At 38.7% G+C, this 21,639-nt stretch overlaps 1 protein-coding gene across 2 annotated transcripts in view; it reads right to left on the bottom strand.

Moving 5' to 3' along the window:
• The window catches only part of GPATCH2 (G-patch domain containing 2), a 104,556-nt gene that overhangs the window by 45,170 nt on the left and 37,747 nt on the right, over positions 1-21,639 (bottom strand). The window contains exon 6 of one of the 2 annotated variants that reach the window (XM_033144770.1): positions 172-239. In XM_033144770.1, the coding sequence (XP_033000661.1) occupies positions 172-239 (68 nt within the window). Of the gene's footprint in view, positions 1-171; positions 240-21,639 lie in introns of those variants that run through there. The other variant, XM_033144769.1, reaches the window with a different exon arrangement.

Below are 21,639 nucleotides of genomic sequence, written 5' to 3'. Positions count from 1 at the left end.
ATCTTTCCAGACAACAGTACTGGGAACTGCACATGCTCTCAAGAGCATGATCAGAATTCTAAACAGTCTTGATAGACTGGACAATTAGGGTAAAATTCAAGATGTAATTAAAACAGGGACAAATCTAAAGTAAGCAGTTGAAATAATGATAAACCTGACATGGATACTTACTCATGGTGATGAGACTCCTGGGACAAATGCGCAGCTTTCTTGTTGACGCATGAGCCTGGAGCAGTATTCTAAAGGAGGCATAAATAAGTTTTATAAGTTGCATACAGGAATTTAAGAACACACAGTACTCACTGCATGCAGGAAACAAATGGAAGAAAACAAAAGTCAGTCACCAATACCATTAATAAGATGCATGTGATGAACAAGTCAATTATCAGTTGATTCCTATATATACCGTATATAAATGTAAAAAGCTTTGAGTGATGTTTTCCATAATTATGGGAAGAGTAGCACACAGCACAGCAGTCATCACTCCTTAAAGCGTTGAAATGCACATCATCAAGACAGGGCAACATATGACCAGAATGAACACTGGACGATCTGCAGATACTACTGCAATGTTTAATCCTCTAAAGAGCTTTTACTTAGACATCTACATATACCTATGATTTCTGCCGCAGACTACATATGCGCCACATGTAGCCCGCTTACTGTAGTGTCTGCCACCTAATCTCTGCAGAAAACTGGACTAGGAGTGGATTTAAACCATGCATGTGCAACAGCAGTCTTTGATCTTTTCAATCTACAGGATCACGTTGATACACTACAGCACTTTTTTGGGGGGTGGGGGTGGGGAAGTATTTATTTATTACAAACATGCCACAGCCAGTCTTTGTAATACAAATGTATCTCTCAAGGATGCTTACGGAAATGTCACCATAATTGGTTTTAGGACAGCCAAAACATTTATATGGCCTGGTGGTTTTGAGCGCAGGAATCCTTGCATAATGTAAGGGCGTGTTCACACAGTGGGCGTTAAAAATTTCTATTACTTCCTCAAATACACCTGCATTAAGTTTCACTGGATAGGAGGTACAGTTACTGGATTTTCTTCATTAGCTTAAACATAGAAGACAAATAAAACTTTTATTTTCATAGTTGACTTGACTTACAAGTTGGAAAACAAGCACCCTCTCTCCAGACAGGTGCGCGGGCTTTGAAATTCTAAGGATTTTGAAAATAAAAATACTTGTATGACCTACTGATTATAACATTAACAACTCAATAGTTACTTTAATGCTGGAGGTAAACATTTGGCTCAGCTCTCCAGTTGCATCCTGTATTAATCTCAAAATGAGGTTTTCATGCTATTCCAGTGGGTATCCCTGGAATATAGTAATCCATTTTCTACACTGTGGCTATAAGAAAAGCCGACTGTGCCTATGTCATGCTTTGTTAGAGGTTCATGATCACATTATCTCATGGTGGACCTGACACTTTTATTCAGTTTACAGTATGTTCTGTGTACAGGCAACTTATTTCCTTTGCCAGGGCTGCTGACAACCTTTTCCACACTATATTAATCTTGTTTACTGACTTTATCTTGGTACAAATATCAGAAAACTGAACTTTTTATCTCAGGGAGAAAATAAACAACGTGTTGACAGAAGCAGAAGCTATTTTCTGGGCTAAAATTGGTTGTTTACCTCCAGCCATACTTATGGAAAAATGTTTTAAAGTCTTCCAGTCTGTGCAAAATGCATAATCCATAATTTAATAAATGCAGACATCCCATGGAAAGTCACCGAGATACATCGGAAGGGATAAAGGAAGTACAACCACTGAACAAAATACAATTTATAGATAATTTGCACATAAATATGAGCATGTTTTATCTAGTCAACAGCTGACTAGAGCTTGGATTTCTTCTACATGCCAGGGGGGTTTTCATCAATGTAATTTGCTCATGTAAGCCACCTCTTAGCATCCTATGAGCGATCAAGGTAAGAAAACCTTAGGGAGGTAGAGAATCAAGATGAAACCCTTCCTATGGTTAAGCTAACTCCTAATAGTCCCCCTCAAGCTCAGTGAGGGTGCCTTTGCAACCTCTGCTGGTCAAGATGCTTGGGAGGGTGGCGGCAGCTGAGGGATTTACTTATGTGGGGGGAAAGTACATAGTTTGAAATGTGTCCGGTCTTTGTGAAAGCACCTCAGCGTATTCAAATTACTAGGAGAGGAAATTATATGACAGCCATCAAGAAAACAATTTGCATACAGAGTAGGTTAAATTTATAAATATATAACTCTTAGTTAAAAAGTTAAAATGTCCACTTGGAAACGGCGGGGGAAAACGCAGGAAAACGTTGTGAGATGGACGTACTTTTGATTATTATATTATATTCACACACACACGACTTTAAAATCTGTATCGCAGGTTTACTTTTAGACATTAAATCAACTCTTCCTCTGATTTGGAAAAAAATGCAAGACAAAATGTGCATTTCTTAAATGAAACTTACTGAAGAATTTTCTAAACATTCCTTAAAAGGCCCTCCAGGGAAAGAGAGGACGTGAGAGTTGTCATTAAACACGTTTGTTTCATCCATCTCCGTTTTAAGGTTCAGTCAGTCAGGGTAAAAAGAAACATATGTGCTTCAGTACAGAGAAAATGGGAAGTTAAAAAAACAACTGTTGGCAGGGCTAGATCAGATAATTGTGCTGTGTTTAGAGTATATACAAACCTAAAGAAGGAAAAAGACATTGTCAAATTAGTGTCCAGCTTTATGTAGCACGCTGTGAGTGGCCTCTACTGGCTGACCAAGGGCTACATAAGTCACCTTGTCATCTATTATTATGATGGTATTTTCACAATGGCTGAACAGATACCTTTATACGAAGCTTTTCGCTTATCAACATACAAAGTTTACACGTTCCAAAAGAGATAACTCATGCGGCAACTGTAATCCATTTTTGTAATTCTAAGAAATGAGCAAGGTTAATTAAATAGAAATAAATATAAGGAGGACATGCAAGTCTTCAAAGCAGACACATTCAAATGAGGGTGAATGGTAGCTGAGTGAATGAGTAAGGTAGCAGTGAGTAAAGTATTCAAGTTTTACTTTCCTAAATATTCACTCGCAATTACAATAAAAATTCAACTTCTCCTAAAACTCTTTCTAATCTATTATTAATTTCAAGAAGCTAACCAAAGAAATTTTAAAAAGCTTCTACCCAGTAGCCACTGAAACCAACCGTTTGTTTTAGTGGTTGGGGATAGTGCTGAAACCTACTCTGTTTAGAAAACACCTAGTTGTACCAAGAAAAATTGAATCCTGTGATGCCATTAAATCATATCTGCACATAGATATCTACCCCCCCTCTCTCTCTCTCTCTCTGTGTGTGTGTGTGTGTCCTCCACCCCTTTACTACTGTTGACTTTGTGTGGTGAGATGTGTTCCCAGAAATGCCTAAAAACAGGTAGAACCAATTCTGATGCCAGATAATGGCATGAAATCAGACAGCTCCTTAAAAATGAAGGCTGTTACTGTTTTCAGCACCCTCTAGCCAGTGTGGTGTAGTGGTTAAGAGTAGTAGACTCGTAATCTGGTGAACCGGGTTTGCGTCTCCACTCCTCCACATGCAGCTGCTGGGTGACCTTGGGCTAGTCACACTTCTTTGAAGTCTCTCAGCCCCACTCACCTCACAGAGTGTTTGTTGTGGGGGAGGAAGGGAAAGGAGAATGTTAGCTGCTTTGAGACTCCTTAGGGTAGTGATAAAGCGGGATATCAAATCCAAACTCTGCTTCTGCTTCTTCTTCTTCGGCTCTCATAGACCCCAACAACTGCTACATGGATCTTCTGCTGACTTTGGAAACAGGAGCAGGCCTTGGGGATACAAATAGTGTTCCCTAGTAGCCTTCCTTTCATTTCAGCATCACAACTCTCCCTGGTGTACAGAACAAAGGCTGGAAAACTTGTACTAAATCTAACTGAATGTTGTTTGCAGCTGGTTATGTGCACAGAAAGTCACCTAGTGGTTCTGGTTTTGGTACGATATCCTGCTTTGAAAGCTGCACTCAAACAAGTTTCACTATTCACATGTCACAGAAAACAACTGTACCAAACCTACTTGTCTCCCTCAAAGCTTGGCACATGAGGGCAAGAAGGAAGGCTCATTCACATTCCAATAAACTGTGGCCTGTTGGGCAGAGATTGTTACATTTGAGCTGAGCTTGTTACAAGCAGCAGCAAAATAAGCATTTAATATCTAAGCCAGACTTGTAAAAGTCCACGATACCATTTACAACGTGGTAAAAGAAGGTAATCAGTAACTTGCCAATTTACCGTATATATTTAATAGTTATTAGAGGACTAAATTAATCTCTTTTAATGCAAAGTAATTTACCAAATAAATGGTTATCTAGGGGGTCACACACTAAACAATTATATAGATGTGGTCTCACTGGTTTCACTGGGAATATATAACTGTAAAATATCAGTGAATTACACTGTGGCGTTTTAAGTTGATGAACAGTCACCTGGCATGATGTACATAGTATTACAATACTACTGCAAATACTGATCCAAAATACATTTACTCTCAAATAAGTTCCTTTGCTTTCAATGAAAATTATTTTAAAGTAAAGCACCCTTAAAACTGTTGGCTTGCTCTCTTGTTCAGTATGGGATTATGCACTTGATTCTATTATTCCCTTAATTGCACCTTATTAAGGAGAATGTTGTCAGACCTAAATGACTAATGATGCCAAAAGGTGACTGCAGTTGTAAGAAATATTATTTTGCCGACACATAGCTTGGTACTCTGGGATATTTCTAGCCTTATTTCACAATTCTACTTTGCTTCAGAATTCAGTCCCATTATCTTGACTGCTCAAAATTGTTCACAGGGTTATCTGGCTGACATATAAGATAACCCTCCATCTCACTAGACACCACTGGGATATGACATGCTGACCCACAGTAAGCCTTGATTATTAGCCTGAAATATATACCACACAAAAAGGGAGCTCCAGCTAAGGAATAGCTTAACAAAAATTCTATCGTATATAGTTGTTTTTTATATTAAAAAACCCAACAATGTAAGATATACTGTATTTGATTTATCAGAGAATTTTAAAACCTGAAATAATATTACATATTTAAACCCTGATCCTCACCCATTTTTTACTTGGAAGCAATGCCCAGTGGTTTGAATGGAATAGACTTGAAAACAAGTTTGTTATCGGAACCGTAAATATTTTACCAAGTGGCACACAAAACCCCCTTTCAATAGAAAGCAGCAGCAATATATTTAATTTATTCATACAATTTAGTCCCCAGTTATTTTTTCATTTGTGGTCTATATACTCTTGGGAAAAGACCATAGGTACTGATATTTTAACACCAAGGAACAGGGAGCAAGAGTGCCAGAAACATGTTTTCATATACTGATATCCGCGATATCCATATTTTGATGCCTTACAAAAATGAAATAAAACCTTATATCCGTTTCACTTTACACCATTACTCAGTCAGAAACACTTTGTGCTTAACTTTGTGAGTCAACAACAATAAAATACTTCAGTGAGCCCTATTCATTCCCCAAAATAAGTAACCACTGTCGCATTCTAAATCTCTTTGCAGGTCCTTGGGGTGGAGTACGGCTCAGCTTTGCTACTAAAACCTGTCCATCTTGCCAGCTGTTGAAAGTGGCTTGACAGTTCCAAATCACTGTAAACCATGCGACAAGGCAAGCTTATTTCACACCAGAAATCAGATTCGGATTCCACCTGCCTCTCCTTTTCATTAAATTGCTTATGGACAGAGCAGCATGACAGAATACCCAGCAAACATGTTGTCATGCCAAGTGCTAGTACCTCACTGTTGACAGACATCTGACCTGACACATCTACAAACATCTAGAAGTGTGTGTGTGTGTGTGTGTGTGTGTGTATGTGATGTTTTATTCAAAGCCTTTCCATTTCACGCAAACTGGAGTTGGGGAAGAAGAGCAAACGCAGAATAGGAAACCAGATCCTACGAAAACCAGTTTTGGTTTCTGCATTGTTGAGTTGTTGGGGGGTTGTTTGGGAGATTTCCCCCACCCTTAATCTCAGATTTTTTTTGGATTTGTGTGTAACTCAGGGTTACTGTGAGTCAACTGGCAGTTTTCCCTTATGTGGTGGTGGTGTACCTTCGGGTTTATAAGCAGGAGCAGAGGAAGACTCAAATCAGTATCAGTATGTAGATTACCTGTTAAGAACGATTGCTCACTAAGAAAGGCAGCTTTAAATAACTCTGAAGAGTTTGCCTTTAGAATTTTGAAAAAAACAAATCATTACACTCTCCACCTTTCCAGATAGATACAATTAACTTGCTGGATTTTACCACTGTACCCTCAGATCTCCCAAATCCTAAGCAGAAAGAGATGCATCTCCTTTTTGGAGGAGAGGAGTAAGGAAAATCAAGTTTCATTCACAGTTCTAGCAGCATCAGTATCAGTTCCTGCACAAACAAATACATGAAGCTGGGGGATAGTGTCCATGTATTTGGCCAGTTTATAGAACCAGCATTTACCGGTATATCTGAGTTATTGGGAACAAACTATAGGACCACATTATCAGCATGGAGTTTAACCATATGCCTGTGCACAATTCAATAAAAACAGAAATATTTGCAGGCAGTAATCTCAACTGTGGTAATTTTACAGGCATCAAAATTACAGCCCAGTTTCTACAAAATGGTTAGTTAGTTACGAGATGTTTTCTGGATCCTATTTAAGATGCCCACGTGAGTGTTTTAAGTCATAAACAACTTAGGCCCCAAATATTCAAGAAGATTTACAAGGCGAGGGGCAGCTCCTACCACTTCCTCCACCTTCAGAAATTTGGGAGCTGGTGGCCCAGGAAATGGTAACTTCTGTGGCAGCTCCTTGGTTGAGGAATTCCCACCCCAAACAGGTGTATCTGGTACCTTCATTAAATAGTTTCTGCTGTATACCGAAGATGCACCTTTGACACCTGAGATACATGTTTCAGGATCCACTCTATTCCCGTGACTGTAATTTGTTTTTACTCTTTTTAATGTTGAATTGTAAATTGCTATAACCTGTCCTGGGATCTAATGGTGGAGTAGGTAATAAATTGAATAAATACGTAAATAACAATTAGATGTGTAAAAATTTATAATCTGACCAAACTGTGGGAGGCAGAGGAAGGCAGGAGTGCCTGGCGTGCTCTGGTCCATGGGGTCACGAAGAGTCGGACACGACTAAACAACAACAAATAATTTACATGCTATACATAGCCCACTATGGATGCTGGATGGCAACACCTTATAGAAATAAAGCTATTTTTAAAAGGGGGGGGGGTGCAAGCAGCACACACAATTCTGCTTATATTAAATGATGAAATATGTAGTATGCATATTTTTTGTTTAAAATATTTTAACCCGCCCTTCACCAACATGAAGGCAATATAAAGAGGCATAAACAAAACAGAACATACCAAAAATATGACAATTGATCTTAGCCAAAAGGCCAGTTTATGCAGTGTGCTTATGATAAGAGACATTTGCCTGAAACAAGTATTATTGCTCCTAACACTTTGTAGCATTGGTTATCTTTTCCCCATGTTTTTGAGCTGTAACCTTCATACAGTATTGCTTTATTTCGCACTGAAAGAGACTCATTGATTTTAAAACTAATAATGGTTTACATGTTGAAAACGGTGTGTGTGTGTGACTATTAATATCTTCTGTCTCCAACTGCAACATTGAAACAGATTGACCACTAGATGTTTTGAAAAGGGCAACTGCCACATTGTTCCCTTGGCACACCAGAATGGCAGGTCAAACTTTTGTTCCTCTTGTCCTACAAACAATTTTCAAGCCAACGCTCAATAAATAAATTTGGTCTCCGCACTCCCAATCAGGACTGCACAATCCCCTCAGTAGCAGACCTATGATAAATGGACTTATTTTCCCAAATCAAACACTTGAATTTAAATTCAGATGAGTTAATGCAAAGGTCAACATTGTAATCAGTTCTTTTGATCTTTATAGAATTTCTGGAGTAATACATAATAAATCTGAAACAAGGCAATTTGCAGCTCTGTATGGGTGGCTGGTAATAAAAATCTTAACGATTAGAGCCTTTATGTACTTAGGGAACATTTTATAGTAATAGCTATAGTGAGAACCTCAATGCATGGGAAAAGATGGCAATAGATAACACAGAAAGACATGATTACTTGATTGTTTGTGGTTTATACAGTATGTGCTCATATGAACTATAAACAAATTAAATCACACATCTGCTGATGAGTTAACACTGCTAGGTTCTTTGCTCATTGGGCAGTCTGTAACCTTACAACCCAATCCTATGTATGTTTCCTGAGAAGTAAGCTCAAAGAAGGTGAATGCAAGATAAGTAAGTGTGGCTAGAAATGGCGTCTTAGTCATGTTTATTTACCCCCACCCCAAATTTGGAAACTCTTGATAAAAAGCATGGAGGACATTCAAGATCATATTCGTTTTAGAAAGCAAAACTTTCTCTTAACTTTAGCAAAGAAGTAGACATTATTTTAAAATCTACAGTGTGCATATGTGCTGTAACGTATGGCATTATTTTTTAAACAAATGCTTGCTGTTTAACAAAATTAATTTTTGACGTACAGGACACCACTTGTGTTAAAAGTTAAGCTTTCTTTACTAATGAGCTGTGGTCAGAGCAATATGTTCACAAGCTTTTTGTTGATGTTAGGAAATATTTCCACTTAAGTGGTAAAACTCAGATTTTACAAGCATCTTCAATGTTTGCAAAATTTGCTCCCTTCTGTTAATGATGAGAGTAGGTGATAGGAAAAGGGAAGTAAACAATTGTTAGGGCAACTGGGCCAATAGTATTCCACTCATCTCTTTCTGCACAGTTAACTAGTTGCAAAAGGATATGTGCATTTGGGTTCACATATAATTACACACTACTGGAAATGAAACTTGTGAATGCATGACATACAATCATAGAACTGTAGAGTGGAAGGGACCCAAGGGTCATCTAGCCCAATGCAGGAATCTTTTGCCCAGCATGGGGCTCAAACCCATGAGCCTGAGGTGGGCATGCATACATCCATCTAAATGCATATTCCCTTTCACGTCCTTCCTGAATTACTCATAAGAATCTATGGACAATTGGATTGATGGGGGTGGGATGACGTGCCAACCAGCACTGGCAGAGGAACAAAAAAGGAAGAAAACACTTGTCAAAGAAGAAGAAGAGTTTGGATTTGATATCCCGCTTTATCACTACCCGAAGGAGTCTCAAAGCGGCTAACATTCTCCTTTCCCTTCCTCCCCCACAACAAACACTCTGTGAGGTGAGTGGGGCTGAGAGACTTCAAAGATGTGTGACTAGCCCAAGGTCACCCAGCAGCTGCATGTGGAGGAGTGGAGACACGAACCCGGTTCCCCAGATTAGGAGTCTACCACTCTTAACCACTACACCACACTGGCTCTCAAAGCAATGGAGTGGGAGGGGTAGGGTTCACATATGCATAGTGGCATCACACACATAACCGTGCACTGAAGAGAAAGGTATTTTAAGTAATAATAATAAAAAAATAGAAGTATACAGGAGAATCAACTGCTGTGAATTTGTGTGAAGAAATGTGCACAGATAGGTAGAGCTGTGGATGTATCTGAAGACTCTTCTCAGTCCACTCTTCACCCCCAAGAGATTAAAAAAAACCATGAACACCACAAAATTCAGCTCACCATCCATTTAGAATTGTGCTTTGTTTCACACAGTTTCAAAGACTTATGATGCCCATGTAGAACAACTGTATACATGATCTATGAGCACAGGTCATTCATTGGTGAGTAGAGGCAGAAAATGTACCGCCCTAGAGGTGAATGCCTCTGCAAATGAGACCTTGAGCAGTGATGAATAGGATGGACAAGTATCCACTTACTGATGCTGATGTAAATGTGCATTTCCCACTTAGAATTGTAACTGCCTGCAAAGCCCTCTTGTTTTGGGCAACTCTAGATTAGGGCCACTGTTAGTACTACTAGACGTGAGGTAGGTAATAAATAAATATGAAATATGAACTGTTACATTGAACAGTTCCGCTCAGTACTATAAATTATAATGTTTGTGCAGCAGTTTTAGTTCAATGTTGCATAGTCATAAAATAAATATTGTACTCTTAATACATTTTACTGTGCCACATATTCAAAAGAATAAGCCAGCAATTTTAACTGACAATGCAATCCGATTTAACAAGTGAAAGCAACCACCCCTTACAGGGTATGTGTTGTAAGAGCTCCCATTCCATGTTGAACACATTCACAAATACTACTTCCATATAAACTACTCAAATGTGTCTTCTTGGGGAACATGTGGCAGTGGAGGGGGAAGGGGCAGTGTCCACATCCAAGAGGATTTCAGCTGGACAATGATGAAAAGTCCATATGTTCCAATGCCATCATAAATTATGTTGGAACATTCGGTCAGGCCAAGAGGGACTCCAAAAATAGGCTGGAAACAGCTCTTTGACTGAAAACAAATTGCCTAAATTCCAACATGAAGAAAACAGTGATCTTGACATATATTTTCTTGTGGCAACTGCAGTTTGAAGCTAGGTCTGCCGAGATGAAATACAATATGCTGCAGTTTTAAATTTGGAAATTATTATTCCATCTAGACACAAAAATGCAGAGAAATCTGCATGGGTCCAGTGCCTCTGGGCTCAAAGATTTATTAGGAAATAAAGGAAAAATGAATGATGATATGTCAGCTGGCCTGGACCCCAGCTATGAACCAGCATTTGGAAGGACAGAAATCTCAAATGATTTTCCTTTTAATCATCCAACACATTAAAATATGTTTGTAAACCAATTATTGCAGATGAAGCCAAATGTCCAAAAATGGAAAGTGTTAAGAAAGCCACAAATTGATAGAAGAATTACCCCATTTCCTTAAAGGAGCATGCCATCCACTAAGTATAAAATTCATTTTTTGGGGGGGGGGGACGGATGACGACGACAAATTAGCCTGTACTTAACTGCCTATAAAATAGTTGCTCACATGATTTTATCTTAGACTTAAAATTTCAATACCAAGAAAATTTCAACTTTTAGCAACAACATTTTATATACCTGATGAAACTACTTCTGCAAGGTATACTACAGAAGTGGTTTGCAGCCTAATTACACTGTTTTTGCAACTTAACATTCAATAAACATATTTTTTTCCTCAATGGTAAGGAAACGACTACATTTCCAAAGAGGAGAAGGAGACAGAGGAGAACCAATCTGATAAACGTGTTTGCTAATTAATCCTATGATCTTGCCAAAATGCCTAAGATCAAATAGAGTATTGTATTAATTGCCATGTTAAAACTACACAATTGTCAGTTGTTCTGAAAGGTGCAACTGATAAACATATTTTACAGCTACCTGCACAACATAAACCCAACATAACTGCTTTCTGGCACACAGCTCCAATGCACTAAAACAATTGGAACACACACTGCTTAATCCTGCACACATTTTGGCTGCTTAAATCCTATTTCACGTTAATAAAATTAAAGTAGCCTAATAGTGTGCAGTGTTGGAACCAAAAACATTACATGATTGCTAGAGGCCTAATCAACTTAAAAGTGGCATTTCTGATGTCTGTTGCGTTTAGGGAAATCTCCAGATGATCCAAAGTAGTCTTGAGGAAAATGTCTTCCTCGTGAAATGTTTCAATTATAATAATAATGATAATAAAATAGGCAAAATTTAGACCACAGCCTAAAATATTGTGTCATTACAGTGTTTTGTGTTAAATTCACTTATTAAATATTTATGTGCAAATGCCTACATGTTTTGTCTGGTGTAAAAAACAAAACAAAACAGAAGTGAGCAAAATATTTAGTTATTTTAATTACCAGTGCAGTATCAAACAACAAAGCCATATTGTCCCACAGCATGAAGTGATCAGATATCTGCCCAAAATGATGGACAGCTCTGGCCCATTGAACAGGCAAAAAAAGAGAAAAACCCATTTACTCTCTGCCAGATGGGACCTACTGGACGCTTCAGCGCAAACAACTCATCCTTCTTCAAACCTTCTTGTCCAGCTCTAGAGCCAGCTCCAGCTGATAATGATGGATATCAAGGCTACAGTAAAGTGGGTGACAAAAGCAGCCTTGTTATAGCTGCCAGTCTTTCGGTCTTGTCATTATTACACATTGAAGATTTATTTGAGTTTATTGTTGTGCACTGGGTCTAGCCATTTGCAATTCATCACCTAGTACAGAAGGTTCAAGATAGTGGCCATAGCTATAATTGCCACCTCCACCTGCTTCTTGAAATTATGAGGTCAGCAGCTAGGGCAGCCCACTGTTCACAGAGCTCTCTACACGTCAGGAGAGGCGTCTGCTGTAAAATACCAGGGCTGCTCTTCTCTACATAAAAAGGTGGTGCCAACCTTGTGGAAATTCTCCGATGCATTTTTTGTTTACGCCAAGCAAATCTATGCACGGTCTTGAAAGACCGGAGATTTCCAAAAAATAAATCTCTTCTGAAACTTTAGAGCTGCTGCTGTTTTACTTCGAGAAGAACGCTCATCAACTGTTGGTTTCCTTCCTAGCAATTATATTAAATCTGTTAAACATAATCCTATTTTAAAATAATGATGTATTCTTCTAAGCAGTTTAAAATTTTATAAAATAAGCAACGTGACACTTTAGCCTGCCTAAGCATGACGTAATTCCTTCTAATGCTCCTGGATGTATGTGAGGCTAGCTGTTACCAAAGTTAATGAGAAATGCACTCTGTGTATGCTCATAGGCAAAAACATATTCATTATTTCACATGTTAGACGACAGAATCTGAAATCAGTATTCAGTAACAAGTTGCAGTGTGCTTTATAACCAACATGCTAATTATATTTCAAAATATTTTCATACTGCTTTTCATTTGAAAGAATTTCAATGTGGTATAAAATTTTTAATACGAAACCATAAAATGGTGACTGCCAATCCCTGCATCTTTCTTGGCCTGGCTGGGCAAGAGCTCCACACAAGCACAAGGAGCTCAATAGGGCTCCAGCCAAGCTCGAGTGGCATGGTGAGCAGAAGAGGAAGTAATGTTTTCTTTGCCTCCTTCTCTTCCTCTAGGGGCAGATAGCAGAGTGAGCCTTGAAGCTTCTTTGCCACTTCCTGGAGTCTCCCTGCCGCCTCCCAGCATATGCCGCCTGAGGTGTTGCCTCACTCAGCCTAATGGTGGAACTGCCCTATATGGTAGAACTGGGATGCATTGTATCTGTGCTTTCTTTTTGTATTTTCATAGCTTATTTTGTAGTCAGCTGCCTTCAAGACTTTAGATTAAGGGTGGGAGGCAAGTAATGTTAACATGGAAATAACAGATTGCAAACTAGATCAGGAAATGTAAGTCAGGTATCCAGAAGTGAAGAAGCAAGTGTAAAATTTATTTATTTACTTACTTACTTACTTACTTACCAACTAATCTACTCTGTCCAATTAAATTCTGGCCTCTTGGCCCCTCAAGTGAAACCTTCACATAATTCAGACTTTAAAATGTTTTCTAATATAAAAAAGCATTGACATAAGCAGAAGGAAAACAGCATCCATTCAACCAGATCCTGTGCGTGGCTAGCTTGGAAGTAATTTCCACTGTGTTTGAAGGGGCCTCCTCCTAAGGATGCAAAGGATCACAGCTTTATTTTCGCAATCTACATAACCACTGAAAGTGGTGGTTCTGTTATTCAGGTAGAAGTTAGCAACAGCAGAAGTCTTATGTTTTTCATACATCTGTGATAGTGGGGAGTCAAATAATGAGGCAGTACACACTGAGAAGGCTGTATAAAACAGTAGCAGACCCACCTTGGCTGGATCAAAGTCAGAATAGTCTCTGGGTTAGCAGGCTGTAGTTGGCCCCTTCTTCACTCCCAACTCTGAAGTTGCATATATGACATTTGGTGCTCACATATGTATAGTCAAAGAAAACTATATTAATATACAAAAAGGGGGATATTGCATATCTTAGTGGAACATAAACTTCCATGCTTTCCTGGAAGCAAAAGACTCTAAAGCTCCCTTCATGGGTTAATCAAATGAAATATCTCCTTGACATCACAGGGCTTCCCCAGCCATGTTCTAGCATTCATACAATGAGGATTATGTGGCCCTCCAGGTATTGCTGCACTCAAACTCCCATCAGGAGAAACAATACGTGGAGGGCCACATAATCCTCATCCCTGATCTCAAGTAAACCTCAGAGGCATGCAAATTGCTACCTGCCTGGGCAGTTGATAACAGTCGCTCATGCCATTGCTGCTCATTCCTTTTCTCTGCCAATCCTTTTTCACAGGTCAAATGCTCATCGCACTGCAGCAATGAGAGGGGATCTTGAATAGTGCCAAATTCTAACATGTTGCCTGTCAAACAATCATTCAAACTTTTATTGTAAGGTATTAGCATAAACAACATATCAAAAAGTCTCCTCTAAAACTGATCTGAGTTGACAGTGTCTTTGGTTATGAATGCAGAGACCGTAATAGGTGAGATATGAGTAGAGAAACCCTTTTAAGCTCATTTACATTTTTTTTAAATGTTAGTTTTTCAAGCATAGATTATTCAAATATGCTAAAAGTACTGCACCGATACCTACTGTTGCAATCCTATTTCTTGCAGTGACTTTAATAGAATACCAGTTCCAAACAGCTGTATTTGGATAGTCACAAATACAAAATAGGTGCCACTATTGGCTTCTTTATGTATTTTATGAAAGGCAGGACAAATGAATGAAACAAATGAATCCTAAATATTTGAATAATTAACTACTGATTAATTTTCTGCATCTTCAGAGTTAATATACTGATGGCTATGAAACTGCAGTAAACATACTAAAGAGAGAACCAAAAGTTTACCACCTCTAATATGACAAGTGATATAAAAATAATCTCTTAAGAAAGATAACATTATTTGCAAATTGAGCAAGAGGACCCCAATGATAGCCATATATAATCAGTTGTCACCTTGCAGCTCAATTAGCCCTCATGTAAAAACGAGGCATGTAAGGAGAAATGAGGTTTTGACATTATCTCTGCCAGCAAGATAATTACACAGCCTTCATTTAACAGTAGGGCAACACTACTGTAGCAACAAATTAACTCAGCTCCATTTGCAATTCATGGTGTGTTTTCTCATTTAACACCATTTGTCTTACTCCAGTGAATGTTTCCATTAGTTTTCTTCAGCAAAGCAAAAATATTCCTTGTTTTGATTTCAACATTACGTCACCAAATCACTATGTATCTGTTCCAGTAACTTTAAGTAAGCCAATATAAATCTGATTTAAGGCCCCTTTTCTGCAATTTTAACTAAAATCTTTGCATTTTGGTTCACAGCCAAATAAAAGTGGAACAAGTGCTTTTGAATTTAATGGATACAGAAATTTGTTTCACTTTGCATTCATTCCATTTCACTGGGAGCCCAAATTGTCATTTTATTAATAATGACGAAAGGCATGTACTAGATTAAATTGCCAGTAAAACCAACAAATCCTTAAATTTAGTACTACAGGGCATATGAATGATGCAATGCTCACTCACTGCAAACCAGTTTTCAAGTCAGGAGACAGTGTCACAAAAGTATACTCCTCCCCACTCCCCTACCCAGATCAAACTCCTGCTTCCTACATTTACCTGTATGTTTCACATGTACAACCACACTAAATATAGTTAAAAATCACCCTGGTTCCCTCTTAATTAAGATTTGCAAACTCTTCAAACCCTAGTTACAGGTAGGTAGCTGTGTTGGTCTGCCATAGTCAAAACAAAATACTTCAAAAACACTTCAAACTCTGTTTTTAGTGGTTCACCTGTCAGGGTAACCCAGGGTATGACTGTGTGAGCATGCTGACTCCTATTGATGAGCTGGCACCCACTCTGCTCCCCCCTGGACCTTTTAGGTCAGCTTGGGATGGCAGCTAAACCATGGTTTGGTTCAGTATATTGTCCAAATCCAGGCTTATGGTTAAAGTATCTCCCCCATAACCATGATCTGTAACTGTAGGACAACCTTTGGCTACAGATTGCAGTTAAAAAGGAGAAACCTTAACCATGACCCTAGGTTTGGATGACACACTTACCCAAACCTTGACTTAGCTGCTGTGGTGCACTGACCTAAAAAACCTGGAGAGAAGTAGAGTGGCTTCAATCTCCTCCTTGGGAGCCAGAGCGTTTGCACTAAGCCATGGTTTGGCTTAGCAATTACATATGAATGTGGCCTAAGAATGGAGTTCTGCTTAGCATGAACAAACACTTGGAACATGTCAATAAAACACTTGGAGCACATCAAAGCATTTATATTAATAGTGCAAGGTGTGAGAAATTGCTGAATCCTGCCACTAGCTACTCAACAGAACTGACATATTACAAAGGCAACAAAAGGCAACAGATGATATTGCCAACACAACGAACAGTTTCCATAGAATTTATTTTAACAAAATGCAGAAAATACAGACAATAGGGATCAGGAAATACAATAAAAACACACACACACCCCAAGCAACACACCAAACATGCAAAGTGATGGAACATTATGTTCCAATGTGTTCACCTGTAGGTGTGGCTCACAACATTTACCGGTATGTCCTGCACTTCCTGCAGGGAGTTCAATGCAGCGTATATGGTTCTTACCTCATCCCACATCTATTTTATTCTTACAACAACCCTATGAAGGGTCAACAGGTTTTCCACACCTATCAGCCAATCACCCATTCCCACCACCCTTCTGAGTAATACCCCTCCCCACTCTCTCACCATATATAAGGGTCTGGTGACTTCTGTTTCAGTGTATCTGAAGAAGTGTGCATGCACACAAAAGCTCATACCAAGAACAAACTTAGTTGGTCTCTAAAGTGCTACTGGAAGGATTTTATTTATTTTTTATTTTGTTTTGACTATGGCAGACCAACACGGCTACCTACCTGTAACTGGACCTATGAAGTAGGTTAGGCTGAGAAATAGGGGTAATCCATTAAGCTTCATGGCTAAGATGGGATCTGAACTCTTGTCTCCCAGATCCTATTTTAGTTACAGAACAAACATCAGTCATAGAAGAAACTGAATTTCTAGAAGTCTTCATGTGGTCAAGAATTTATGAGTGAATCAAAACCAGAGTAATGATTCCACCAGTATGACAGCAGGACATTTTAGAAAATATTCACCAAGTTCACTGGGGCTACAAAATGTTGAGCCAAAGCTTTGGTAGTGTTGTGACATTCTGTAAATGAAGACACACAGACCTTCCAAATTTGTGCTTAGCACCGGATGGTTCCAGTAGAGCCCTGTATCACAATGGAATTACTGGAGTTTCCATAACAAATATTGGTAGCTAATCTGCTTACCAGGAAAGACTTGATTAATCTTGTTGTCACTGATTGCTATTCCTAATACTTGGAGATAGCAAATCTACACGGCACAGACATGGGAAGAGTGATCACTGTACTAAAGAGTGTATTTGCTCACCATGGCATGCCTCCATTTTGAGGATAGATAATAGGCTTCAATTACCTGGCATTGCTTTCAAACGCTTTGCAGTAGACTCTAATTTTCAGCATATCATCAGTGGACCACACTGTCTTCAGAGCAATGGGGTAAAAGAACAGGTTGTTTGGACATTGGATAACCTGCTCTTAAAAAATGAGGGGATACACACACAGCTCTTCTGATTTAGAGCAGGCAGAACTGTTCATGAGTAGCCAACTGTGTACAACTCTACTAACCACTGCTGGAGCATCAATACTTCCCTCAGAAAGCAAATGGATAAAAGTCAGCCAGAGGCACCATTTCAATATCAGACCTGCAAGCATAAATGTCCTGACTCCTTTCATATAACAGGAACTTTGAATTCTAAATACTTTGAATTCCAGAGTTCAAGGAATTAGGGGATACTTCAATTCCACAATAAGCTTTATAGAAAACCTAGTTATTAAAGACTCAATCCTGAGAAACTGGAGAAAGAAAAAGTTAAGCAAAATTACCCATTTCCAGAGAAATGGGGATGTAGTAGACAGAGTTAACTTTGTTGCAGATAGATGATGTCATCAAGAAATACAGCTTTCGGTGGAGTTAGTTGTAACAAAGCACTGGAGCAAATCAGACTGTCTCAGCTATCATAATATAGCTAAGACATGGTAACAGGAAAGTTTGTTTCAGTGTGGACAGGGTGAGAATCTGCTGCTGCCTAAGCAGGCAACATCATTGCAAGATCTCACGCCTTTTGTCTTATTTTTGTATTCATCACTCCCATCACCTATTTATTTATTTATTTTAAAGCAGCAGGTGACATAGGTGATATGTTAATGTAACCTCTCCCTCTTCAGGCTCAATGAAAAGAGACTTCTGGGTATAGGGCAGTATATATATTGAAAATAATAATAATAATAATAATAATAATAATAATAATATCTTTTAAAGTTATCAGCTGATGGGCGATTTCTACCAGGAGATAGTAAGGAGTTTACCACAACAAAGGTGTGTCACAAACACAAGCATCCACACAAACGGTGCCAGAGAACTAAAACTGCTACATGTTGTCATATGAATTCTGACACCTTTCCTTGATATAGTTATGCAGCAGGTACTTTCTGTTGTTGTTGTTGTTGTTGTTGTTTGAATTTATACACCACCGGTGCCTGAGAACTAAAACTGCTACATGTTGTCATATGAATTCTGACACCTTTCCTTGATATAGTTATGCAGCAGGTACTTTCTGTTGTTGTTGTTGTTGTTGTTGTTGTTGTTGTTGTTGTTGTTGTTGTTGTTTGAATTTATACACCACCCTATACCCAGAGGTCTCAGGGCGGTTCACATGGGTTTCTACTCACAAATGCCAATTTTAAAAAAATAAATAAATGTGTGCCTTTAGAAACAAACAAACTGTAGGCTAGCGGCTGCCTTTTGTATCACTGGCAGCTCTATCATTGCTCACATCAAACGGAAAGCTTATCCAAGAGATGCCCTCTTCTTACCCTCTGACAGCTCTTTGTGCTCTCAGCATTAGCCTACTAACACAAGGCATCTCTGTATTAACCAGTATGATCTATATGGAAAGGTCTTTACTATAAAGTAAGACTAATTGCATTAGAAGAATTCACATAATTATGGTCACCTGCAAAGCTGCTACAACAAACTACAGAGCCAGCACTTTATGACAGAAGCTCATGCAAAAGCTAATTAAAGGAACCAAAAACATTAGGGGCAGTCTTTTGAAGCTTTTCTATATTTAAACGTTATGTTGAATGAATGTCACCCTTTTCTACTTAGAATGAATAACCTCTGATAATCATCTGACCCTCTTTAAAAGAGAGGAAAAATAAACCGAATATCCTTGCATTATTTAACACGCATGCACTTTGAGTGTGTGTCAAAGGAAAGCAACAACTTCCCGGATTAATTAAAAAGAACAACAAATGCAACAGACAAATAGCTGATCTGTCTAAACTCAACTTCATAAGATCTATCTACCCTATAGTCAAAGAAAGGGTGTCACTTTCTGTTATGTGATTCCAAGGTGACTGCTTATATTTTGAACTGCTAGGCTAATTCTAGCCTGAGCAAAAATCTGTCTTTTATTTCATAATTAATTCTCAGTGTCAACACTGGTAGATGTTCTTTTAGTAACAACCTACTGTGGCTTTTGACTGCAAACAAAAACAAAGTATGATTTAACATTATTAGTGGCCTGACATACAGAAAACATGAAAAAGTACAGTAAAGCTTAGGCAAAATTATTGATATGTATTCCTTAACTATCTATTTTTTCAAAGCAGGCCAACCCAATGTTATTGAATTTCTGCAATTTTACTAGCGTACATTTCAATACTGTGACAACACATGGCGAAATCAAATGTCTACAACTTATCAGATGAACGACCAGGACAGTACTTTCCCACTTTTCCTCAAAGCAGCTCAAGGTGGAATACATGGTTCTCTGCCTCCCCACTGTATCCTCACAACAACCCTGTGAGGTAGGTTGAGACTGTGATTGGTTCAAGGTCACCCAGTGAATATCATGGCTGAGTAGGGATTTGAACCCAGGTTTCCCAGGTCCTAGTCAATGCTTTAACCACTACACCATACTGGCTCTCAATGCCAGTTTTGTATCACCTCAGGTGGAAAGTACTGAATTTGAGGAGGCTCACATATTCACAGCATGTGTCATAACAAAATGCTAAGTCTACAAGTGACAAAATATTGCATGAAGTGCTTCCAAGTGTGAAGAAGCCCTAAGTTGCATTTCCCCTAAACTAACAAGCAGATACGGTAAATAATTAAAGAACAAACACTTGCATGTAAATGAAATGCTGTACAATTGTTCACACATAAGGGTTTCGATTCAGGATAGCACCGAGATTAAAAACGACATGTGCTCAATCGCCGTAAGAAGCGATGATGGGAATGTTCAGTGCTAATATAGTCAGATCGGCAGTGTAAACAAGATAAAAGAAATGCATCACATCACATTCAAATTTTGAAACAAATGTTAGGAGACATACTTGTAAGAGGAGTGTTACATTTTATTTTGCTGCAGCTAAGCAACTGATGATGTCCGAAAGCAACACATTATGCCTAACGCTGTGACCACATTAGGGCATAGATCCCAATAAAATATAGACAGCAATGCCTATGTCTACACATATTAGTGGCCATGGCAATCACATCAAAATGGCAATGCACTCCGAGAAAAGAGCAATAGCACATTATTCTTACTGCTTTTTGAAAAACAGTTTAATAGTGTCTGTACATGTGTGCCCATGATGCTGGGGGGTGGGGGGTGGGGATCTTAACCCTTTTCCTCTATGCCATTTTCCTAAAGGAAAGCACCTCCATGAATGCTATTTCTCTCCTGGAGTAACACATGCAGGTGAAACAGCAGCTTTAGCAGGGGTGGAATTTATCGTGTTTCTTCAATGTCATGTCTTATTTAACCCTGAAACCACGTTTAGAAGTGGACTAGGGAAGCGGAATTTAGTTACCAGGGTATATAATTGCAACAAAAGTGTAACGTACAGTGCAAACCACTAAGATTGCAATTCTAAGCATTCTTACTTACAGGTAAATCTCATGGAAATCCATGGGACCTCTTTCTGAGTAAACAACCAGATTGGCTGCTTTTGCTGTTCCTGAGCCAGCAACAATGAAATGAACAAGACAGCACAGAAGTGATTGGTGGATTAGGCACCTAGTACAGAAAGCTCAGGTGAGTGAATTTCTGCATTGATTGGCAATGGTTTGAGGAGAGCTCAATCAGCACTTAAGCAGGTACCAGGGGATCCCCTGACAAAGAATTTGATGGCATGTGGTAAGTAGTCAACCTACCAGGCAAAGTTCAGAAAACCCAAAAGGTTCAAACAATGTGTATTGGAACAAATATGTAAATAAAGAGTTCTACCATTCAGACTGAAAGATATCAAGAATTCAGAATGGATGTTCCCAGATTTATTTTTATTGAACTGCAGTGATCCAAATACATTCACATCATGAACTAATTCCTTTTGAATTAAATGAATTCTGTTATAATGGAATGACTGAAAGACTTGAAAGAATTGCTTACAAATGCACATGGGGGGGGGGGCAAGATAGCTAAGTCTAAATTAAGATGTTGGCTATGAA

This window comes from Lacerta agilis, chromosome 3 (assembly GCF_009819535.1).
Source record: "Lacerta agilis isolate rLacAgi1 chromosome 3, rLacAgi1.pri, whole genome shotgun sequence".
Taxonomy (NCBI): domain Eukaryota; kingdom Metazoa; phylum Chordata; class Lepidosauria; order Squamata; family Lacertidae; genus Lacerta; species Lacerta agilis.
This window is presented reverse-complemented; position numbering and strand designations above follow the sequence as displayed.